Source organism: Nannospalax galili, unplaced genomic scaffold, assembly GCF_000622305.1.
Source record: "Nannospalax galili isolate Female #2095 unplaced genomic scaffold, S.galili_v1.0 scaffold195, whole genome shotgun sequence".
Taxonomy (NCBI): domain Eukaryota; kingdom Metazoa; phylum Chordata; class Mammalia; order Rodentia; family Spalacidae; genus Nannospalax; species Nannospalax galili.
Window position 1 is genome coordinate 805,491 of NW_008335885.1, and position 10,492 is coordinate 815,982.

The 10,492-nt window shown below is 34.7% G+C and overlaps 1 protein-coding gene across 5 annotated transcripts in view; it reads right to left on the minus strand.

Annotated features, from left to right (window-relative positions):
• Positions 1-3,407: 3,407 nt before the first annotated feature.
• Syncrip (synaptotagmin binding cytoplasmic RNA interacting protein) overlaps positions 3,408-10,492 on the minus strand; it is a 36,897-nt gene continuing 29,812 nt past the window's right edge. The window contains exons 11-12 of one of the 5 annotated variants that reach the window (XM_008830672.3): positions 9,851-10,217; positions 3,408-7,664 (exon numbers count right to left, since the gene is read on the minus strand). In XM_008830672.3, the coding sequence (XP_008828894.1) occupies positions 7,626-7,664; positions 9,851-10,217 (406 nt within the window). In that variant the 3' untranslated portion in view covers positions 3,408-7,625. Of the gene's footprint in view, positions 7,668-9,057; positions 10,218-10,492 lie in introns of those variants that run through there. The other 4 variants (XM_008830671.3, XM_008830673.3, XM_008830670.2 and 1 more) reach the window with 4 other exon arrangements.

Sequence of the window (10,492 nt, forward strand, 5' to 3'; positions counted from 1 at the left end):
CACTTTGGAGACAGAGACCAGCGGATCTCTGAGTTCAAGGCCAGCCTGGTCTACATAGGGAGTACCAGGCCAGCTGGGGCTACAGGGAAACCCCATGTCAAAAAGACCAAAAAATAAAGTACAGTATGCAATGTAGGTACTATTAAATCTATGGTTTCAAAATAATTACCCCCTCATCTTTAAATTGCTATACAAAGATCCTTATAGAAGCCATAAACTGTAAGACTATTCTTTTTGTATTTTAACTTTATGTGTAGGAGTATTTTGCCTGCATATATCCAAGTGCACCATGTGCATCAATACCCACACAAGCCAGAAAAGCATGTCGAATCCCCTGGAACTAGAGATGGTTGTTAGCTGTCATATGGATGCTGGGAGTGGAAGCTGAGTCCTCAGGAAGAACACCAAGTGTTCTTAACCACTGAGTTATCTCCCCAGCCCAATCAAATATTCTAATTCAAGAAAATAGGAACTAAATCTTTAAGTATGACTTCTTCATAAAGACACATAAAAGGGATTTTCTTTAATACCAGCCAATTAAACTGAAAATTATCTTAAGGAAAATTGATGGGCTTCATTTCTAGACTTACATTCTTTTCCTTCCAATTTAAATAAGGGAAATATATAGTGTCTTTTATGCAGCTTATCTCACATATAAAGCAGTTAAAATAATAATGTCACTGGTCCTTCAATGGTAAGAGAATTTTATGCTTTTTTTAGAAAGACTGATAATTCAAACATAGATCTTCATAACCTTAATTTAAAAGTGGTTCTAAATGTCTTATGTCAAGTTATGTCAAAATTAATCCTAGTACAAAAAACAGTTTCTACCAACTGAAAAGTACTCAAGATTGATTTTTAATTGCCTGTCTAGCAGCATTCAGATTTCCTGCCCACAAAGAGTTTCCATTCCAAAGTTATGATCATCTAAAAATGATCCTACCTAGGTTAATTTAAGCAGACTGATCAAAAAGCCATAGAAACAGAGTAACTACATTATCTTCTCGCTGCGCCCTTTGCTTGGTTTTCTTAAATGCTGAATGAATGAATCTTTAAAAGCCCAAAAAGTCTACTAGAATTTATGTAACTTCATAAATGAACATGAGTCAACACAATGTGAGAGGTTTGAAGGAACTGCAACTGTCCGTTAATAATTCTGAAGCATTCCCAAAAATGTGACTTGACTATTTCAAGAAAAAAAGCAAAAGGAGCCAGGCATGGTGGCACACACCTTTAATCCCAACACTCTGGAGGGAGAGGCAGGCAGATCTCTGTGAGTTCCAGGACAGCCTGGTCTACACAGTGAGTTCCAGGCCAGCTGGGGCTACAGGAAGACCCTCTCGAAAAGAAAAGAGAGGGGGAGGGGAGGGGAGAGGAGAAGAAAAAGGTATAAACTATTTTTCAAAACTGTACTATACTACATATGCATGATTGTGGAACAGAAGTTACAAGTATAATGTGCCAACATTTAAGTAAGTGACCTTTACCATATTGCTAAAATTTTGTTATCTACAAGGCACACTGAAAATTAATGAGCCCAAATTAGTACATAAGCTTTTCTAATTCTTCCTAAATATGAAAAGCAATTAATGCAACTGTTGGTCTACTTCCTTAATCATCTTTTACCTCAATCTCCTAAGTGGCTGAGATTATAAAATGCACCACCAGAAGACTCAATTAGTACAAACTGGAAGACTCAATTTAAAGCAACCAATATTAATAATGATATTCTCTTAGTTAGGTTTTAGTCATGATAAATACACACCTAGCTTTCACAAATTTGTCCTTCAAATGGTAAAAGACTTGCATTTCATAAATTTCATGACTATTCACAAAAGTCACCTCATTTAACATTAATACCATTAATGATTCATAACATAGGAAATATACTGAGATTCCTCTAGCATGTCATGGAGAATAGAAAACTATTACTGTCAGCAAGCCTTGGTCTATTCTTTTAATCTGTAGTAATAGCTTGTGTACACCAATCTTTATGACCCTTTTCTCTGAAAGTAAGCTGACCTTGATTTTGTTACCAAAAGCTCTAAAGTTGAAATTTCATCACAATAATCTTTGCAGAATACAGCACATGCCAGGAAATAAAAAACTCATGAACAGTATAACTATAACCTCTACAATTGTCCTAGAATCAGAATTTATTTAAAACTGTAACATAATTTAAGTCATTTAAACTTACAGAAAGTCACTTCTAAAATGACCCTGTCTTCATCTTAACTACATTTATTTTATCAGAAATATTTTTAAAAGTTCTAATATTGGAGACACTCATTTCCAAATGCTCCAAAAGAGGAGCATTACTAGGACTTCCATACCCAAAATTCTTATTCAAACTATCATGACTCTGAAATTATTAATTTTCACTAATCAATACCAAGACTGGTGGTCCTAACAGAAACTACAAATTCTGCATTAAGTGACAAATTTTAAACCTCCTGAAGTAGCTCAAACTACTCATCCCCTCCCTACCCTAGTTACCACCTCACATAAAAAGTTCTAGCCTAGAGCTATGATACAAAACTCCTGAATATATTTACAAGTCCTGCATTTGACCATTTACCTTAATACACACATCAAGGTGAGTTCACTTCTCCAACCTCATTTGTAGTTATCTAAATGTACATTTATTAAAAGAGATTGTTTATTTTTGTCTTTTTTCCTTTCGCCTGAGTTACTTGGTATGTCAACCTTATTTCCAAATCTTGAAAAATAATTTGTCAGAAATAAAGACTAGAGAACGGAAGGAACAATACATAGTGAAACCTCTTCCCAAGGAAGTAAATTATCATGAAGTTCACAAATCTAATGGCAAATGTGACCAACAGAGTATTTCCAAAACTTAAAAAATGTGCCCAACGCCTTTACTCTATACATTTCTCAGATGTGGTTTGCAATTAGGAGTATTTGGAGAATTTGTTTTTACCATTGGCTAATTACTTTGAATGTATACGTCATCAAAAGGCGAGAAATCTCTTAAGATTCCAAGTGTCTTTTTGTAAAAGCTGTTAAGTGAAAAATGATGAAATGGAGGACACTCACAATAATTCTTGGACTCCTGGAGATCCTAAGACATGCTACAAAAATAGGTCTTTATTCTTAGGAAAATATAGTCAGAGCTAGCTTCCTTATGCTATACATAAAATCTTAACATCAGAGGCAGTACAGATAGTACAGATAGTTTTTGAACTGATCTCCAAACAAGCACAAACCCACTACGTTGGATAAAAACAGGTAATTTGAGGTTTTTGGCGAAAGACAGTACTTCACATATCTAATCCAAATCAAAGAACCTGCAGACAACTTTCAGTGAAATGATAGAAATGAAATAAATATAAATTCTGTAGATAAATAAATGTAAAAGAATTTAAATAAGCTAACAGAACTAATTATTTTTTAATTAAAACACTAGTCAGGTACAAGCTTTTGTTTCTCAATGCCAGACTTCTAAATGTTTACCAGACTACTGTAAATATTAAAAACTTAATCTTTGACCCAGAGTGTTAATACTGATTTACAATTGCAAAAAAAAGGTTGTCCAACTGAATGCTTCTCATCCTGAAAAACATTTTAGTTATATTATTGAAGGCAGACTGTGGTGCTAATATGGATTATGTCTTAAGAACTTTTAAAAATTGACAGACCCCAAAAGTCCATCTATTCATTGGCCCAGTAAAAAAAGTCTATGTGAGCCTTGGTTCACAATTAGCATCTTTAGTGGCATGCCCTATTGAGTGGTATGATTGCTAAGTAAAATACACCTTAAAAACCATCTCAAGAAGTCTGTTTATTCATTAACTTTATACCCACCATTGAATTCCTTTAATTAGTTAAAATGTTTATGGTATACATAAATAACTGGGGAGAAAAGTCATGGAGGGTATTTTTTGGAGTTTTAAGAACCTGAGCAATTATTTATTTACTTTAAGATAAGCTTCCTTTTAATGCATGAATTCCTTCTGTATTTAATTTCTCCCCACAGACTATATTATCACATGGTGGCATTTTGCTGTTTCTGATCAAGTTGATTTCAAAAAAGCTGTACTGATGTTAATTTTGCCCATGTAGCCTGATGTTCATTCTCATATTAAATAAGTCTTTTCAAATAGCATATATACAACTATATAGCCCAGATCATCCCATCAATCCATTTGTCATTCCTATTTGATCAGGAGAAAACATTTATATTTTGTTTAATCAGATTTGTAGTAATCAGTAAAAGTTTCTCATGATGCTATTAAGTGCCATCATGACTGTGCAATTTTTTGTGCAACTCAATTCTCCATTTTAAACATGTGATTCAATTGCAATAGCTAAAAATTTTGCACAAAAAGCATGCTTGGGAGAATACAAATAACACAAATTTTCTTACAAAGCAACTTCCTGAAAACTGATAAACTATATTATGTACACTTTTGATTGCCAAGTAGTCTGCAGAAACAAAATCTTGCGTCTGTTTTGGTAACTTTTCAACAATCAGAATTCTTTTAAGGATACACTTTTCACCCCAAGGAAGGGACTTGACTATATTAAAGAGCCTTTCCTTGACAATATATACAAAATTTGACTTGTCATCTGTCCATTCTTTGAAGCTGTCAAAGCCAAGAACCCATAAACAAATCACAAATGCAATAACCTACATTAGATAACATTCCCCCTTTTAACATGTTGACATTTTTACTAAAGGATTAGTTATTTTCGCATTTCCATTTCTCATATCCCATGACATTCCATATAAATTGCATTATTGCTTTATAGGCCACACAACATTCAAAATTATGTTTATATGCATTGCCTGTTTTCCTTGATCTCTTGATAAAGAGTTTGATACTGATTTTACTACAGAAATTTAAGTTTGAAAATACCAGCTAGTATTTCTTCTCAGAACTTAATTTTTCACATCACTAATCACTACATGCATATTTAGCTCTGATTATATTGCTCAAAAACTGCACCCATTATCAGAACAGTGCAAATGACATTTAATTTTAAAAGTAATTATAATGGCTTGAATTCAAAGTCATTTAAATGAACACTGTCAAGTAATTTCACTCAAGTCTCTATTTCCTTACCACTGTTTACATTACCCTTCTTTAAGCATAACCATTAATTCTTCCCAATTTCTTTTTGATCAGTAATCCCTCCCAATGTCCCCAACCTAAAAGCCAAATAAGTCTTGGAAACCCACAGAGCTCCATACTTTAATGTTTTCTTAAAGAACACATTTGTGAAGTCACAAAAGTGCTCATCTTTCAACTTTGACAATGCAGTTCTTTCTTTTAAGTCAAACAAGCCTGTTCTAAAATCCCAACAAATAATTTTGAGAATTAACTTAAAGACCTTGACAGTGTCCCTTAAAAATGGTGTGACAGTTAAGTGCCAATAGGCATGGCAATGACCTCTTAGCTGGGATCATTTTTAATTCCTTGGACCTGGGAAATGCCAGCACCAAGGGTTACACTGTGATTCATTTTGCTGAAGGCTACATTTAGTTTACCCACTTTCCACAACCTAGTATACTTAGTATGTTAGAATGAATGTAAATGTTTTGTGTAGCCCTCAAACTTACACTAAGATTTGAGAAACGTGTACTTTTAAAAAGCACAGGGTAATATATAAAATCAGTGGAAGAAAGTTTCATTAAGCACCAGGAACAAATTTTTGTCACCCCATACTCATTTTGTAGGTAAGTTTCAATAACCGGCAAGGCACATTTACATATATTCCAATGAATACTTATTGACAATTTTTAAATTACACTCTATGCCCCAGCTATCCCAGTAACTGACATACAACATACTAAAATGGTTTATTAAGGTAACAAAAAAAAATAAAAATAAAAAAAAAAACAATTAATGGGAAACATACAGGCTATTGGCAACCACTATTCTAAAATTATGTAAGTACAAATGAACATACTGAAATGTGTGCAATTCTAAGTTTTTAAACCAGAAGTTTTTCTATACTAACACACATTTATATTAATGACACATAAAAAAAATAAAAACTTTATTACAAAAATAAGTTACACTCGCCTCCAGCTTACAGTATAAAACAATTTTATTTGCAGGAATGCAAAATGATTGTTTGCCATGAGCATTTTGAACATATGACATGTCTAATTTTTTTGTTAAATTTGCATTTACTGGGGAACTGGTGTGTATAAAACCTTAATTAAGTATAAGCTCTGATCTTCATCGTGGTGCCTATTGGGTATGTGATATAACTGCAGTATCCCTTTGGGGAAGGGGAGAAGGGCTTTCTTTACACCAAGTCCTACTTAAACTATAATTTTAACTTTTGACTTTAAGCTATCAACTTCGGACTTGGCAAAAAAATTTTTTTGAGGGTGATTCAATAGAGGATGCTTCACCACTGAACACTCACTGTCATCAAGGTGCTTTAGAAAAATTAAAAACAGCACAAATGATTGTACTCTACTCTATGTTATCATGACCTGCATAAGAAATGGAAAGCTGATTCACGTTTTTATAGTGATCAGCAGTAACAAATGCACTAATGAAACATACCTTTTACCTAAAAAGCTAAACTACAGCCATATACTAATTTCTATGATTTATGAAAAAACTTCAAAATATCCAAATGTCAGGCTTTGCTGTACAATTGTCAGTTTTAGTCTGACTTTTTATAAAGGGACACTGCAGTATTTAGTACAAGTTCGGATGCACTTTTTTGAACATCTGATGTCTTACAAAAGTAACATCTTGCTAAACTATTATACATCCAAATAACTACAATATCTGAAGAAGCAAGGCTGCTTTTTCAGCCACAAAATACGACAAAAGCAAGGCCTGTTATGATGGTCATGAGGAAGTCTTACAAGCCTCTGAAACTAAAGGCAACTAAGAATGTTACATTTGGTATATTAAAATCTTACCCTCATATCATATTTAACAAGCCTTGCTTTTATCTACAAAGATTTCTATGTACAGTACAGACAGGGTATAGTTCAATCCTCTGCTACTGAGGTAGTTAACCAACCCTTTAAAAAAGGTTCTGAAAAGAACCACTATCTGGAATGCCTGACTAACCAGCTCTGATGATTACACCTGAAACTGCATATCTGAACACAATTCAAAAGTGATTACTGTAAAAAAGATATAGACAATCATGATTAACCTTGGTGAGCAGAAATAAAATTTAAGGATACAAACAGTGGCATTCATCTATATCACTGCAATAAAATTTAAATGCACAAATTCAAGAGAATATTTCAGAATACCACTGCTGGGATCCTTAATTTAAAAAAACAGGGGAAAAATCTACTTAGAGCAGATTTTTTAAAGAGAAGAACTTTATTCTTTATTAAGATACCATGCTAGAAGTTATGAAGGATTTCTGTTGGAACACATTTGGAAAATAGAGTAGCTTTAGTTTAATAACTTGCACTGCAGAGAAAATTGTTAAAGAAATTCATATCAAAGTCCAAGTATTAGTTCAATGTCCCGTATTTGATTCCATGATCTTCACAGGAAGGTCTTCTGCAATAGAATATGCTCCTATACAGCCGAGATATTTAAGGTTTCTTGATTTCCTTACCATTACTCCACTGCAAGCTTCTGGTGTAATCCCACATAGCAAGTCAGTCTTCATTGTAACAGGTCAGGACCGGCCTCGACCCCTTTTCCCTGCTAGCCAGGTAACAAAAGGAATCAGTTAGATAAATCATTTTAAATGAATTATGTGTACATACATAATGATAATATTAAAAATTTAAGAAAAATCTTATATAAAGTTTAATCAACAGTTCCCTTTAGAAAAGCTATCAATATCCTTTTCCTTTTTTTTCCACTTGCTTTCAGTTGAGGTTTGGGTTTGGTCTGGGGTTTTTATTTTGGGGTGGTTTTTGTTTTTGTTTTGTCTTTTGGGAAAGTAGAGTATCTTCAAGTTTGAAAAACCCCATGTTTTTCACAAATTGATTTTATTAAAAAATATTTTTTAAGAAATACTAAAGGGAAACCTAGATAGAAGTTATACCGTAAGGCAACTGCCTCAATTATTTATAAGGAATTCTTTTTTTGTTGTTTGTTTTTTGAGACAGGGTCTCCCTATGGCCCAGCTGGCCTGGAACTTGCTAGGTGGACCAGGCTGGATCCTCTTCCCACTGCCTCCCGAGGGCTAGGATTAAAGATGTATGCCACCATGCCCAGCTTGGAATCCCATTTTGAAACATGAAATATACTCAAAGCAAACATCATGATTTGTTTGACCTTGACGTTTAAAATTCATTGACTTATTACATTTAAAAAAAATCATTCTTTTGAACTCATGCATTATTTTTCATATAGCCTTACTCTCAAATTAAGACTTTAAATTTAGGGGAAATGCAGGTTCAGGACTGGCCTTACACACCTATCCCCGCTCCACAAAAAACTACTATTTTTCCCATCATTGCTATTATAAATATAGACCATATGGCCAAAACAAGTCTCAAAAGCAAATGGAAGAAACTAGCCAAGATACTAGATTGTTGATACAAACCAATCTGCAAAGTAAATTTAATCTTTCAAGTATATAATTGCTAATTAGAAGGGTTTTCTTTTAGTTAGGACTCAATTCATTAATTTATTCACATAAATTCCCAGTATCACATTATTTTCCCTGCTGTCCCACGGTACACAAAATAATCAAGAGGGCAATAATATACTCAATCTGAATTTTAGATTAAGACAAACTTAAAGCAACTAAAAGTGATTTGTCACCATGATCTGCAACCCTTTGAGACCTCCTGCGAGCTTCCTTGCTATACAGTTTATCCATGAAAATTAAGAGCTCTAAAATACTTACCAACTTAAAATTACTACATGTACTACTTAATAAATTTTTATTTAGAACATGAAATCTGTAAAAAGGCACTTAAAACCAGAAGCAGAAAACTGCAATAATTCAGTGTTGTGTAATGTGCAGACATATTCCACACAACGATTAGCAAGGCACAAAACCCTTTAATTGGCCTTGACATGCTATACAATTTGAACCAAATTTGCAGGAAATTTTGTGAAAAACGAATTGTAAACACAATTTTAGTAAGTATACATTTAGGTGTGAATTTTTTATTGAAATAAACAACAGCATAAAGAATACAAGTAGCCAAAATGGTTTTTAAAACCCAAATTAAGTCAAAGTTCTAAATTAAAAATAGCAGTTGTGTACCAATTTACCTTATTCTAGCAATTTAAGTTGGTAACATACAAATAGTTGTTCTAATACAAGATATTTAAAGACATACTCAGTTTTTCATCAACTATCTTTTTCAAGACACCAACTCTAAACACTACCCAGAAACATTATATATACTACAGCCAAATAGTTACTTAAGCCAAATTTTCTCAAGCAGGAATGCAAACTCATTAACTATTTCTTTCATATCTAAGAATGCCTTTATTGGAAAAAATTAAAAGTAAAAATAAAATCAGTTCGCCAGAAGCAGTTAGAAGTGTGGCTTTGTTCGTGTCCAAGCGGATTATTAAAATATATACATGAAGGGAAATCTTGCCAGATGTCACAAATTATAGCGGCACCCATTCAGACTTTGGGCCAGTTTCTGATCAACCTATCAGTCTCCAATTTTACAGAGGCCCTACTGTTTCTACTTCCACTGTTGCCCAAAAGTATCCTGATAAAACTCCTGGTTTTCAGATTTGTAACCATAGTTACCAGAATGATCACCACCTTGGAGCGGTTGCTGAGCAATGGGTTGGGAGCCCCAGTTCTGATTATTGGTCTGGCGCCGCTTGGAATCTGGCTGGTTGTACCCATCAGCTTTGCGCTTTCCTCCTATATTTCCACCGCGGCCACCCCTTGCACCACGTACCCCGCGGCCTCTTTGTTGTTGGGCACCTCCTCTCGCACCTCGAACGCCTCTTGCTGATCCAGGACCTCCTCTCTGTGAATAACCGGCTCTGCCGCGGGGAGGAGCAGCCCCACGACCTCTGGATGGAGCAGCACCCCTTGCTCCTCTACCACCCCTTCCTCTAGCTCCAACTTGAAAATCTTCATAACCATAGTATGGATCTTCATATCCACCACGATAGTTATGGTAATCATAGCCATAATAATCATAATAATCTTCATAGCCATAATAATCTGGAGGATATCCATAGCCACCTCTACCTCCACGCCCTCGACCTCTTGTTGGAGGGGGCATATGAGGTGGACCATAATAGTAGTAATCATCATACCTATTAAAAGAAACAGAGATTAAAGTATGAATCACTTCAGTGAGTTACCAAGTAAGCATTTATTTGTATCAAAGTTTGTTTTAAAAAACTTTTCTGTTCGTTTCCCGGCCAATGCGCAGCTGGACTTTTGCCAGGCTTGGTGGCTCAAGCCTGCAGTCCCAGCACTTGGGAGGCAGAGGCAGGCGGATCTCTGTGAGTTTAAGGCCAGCCTGGTCTACATGGCAAATTCCAGGACAGCTGGGGCTACAGGGAGACCCTGTCTCAAAAAGAACCCC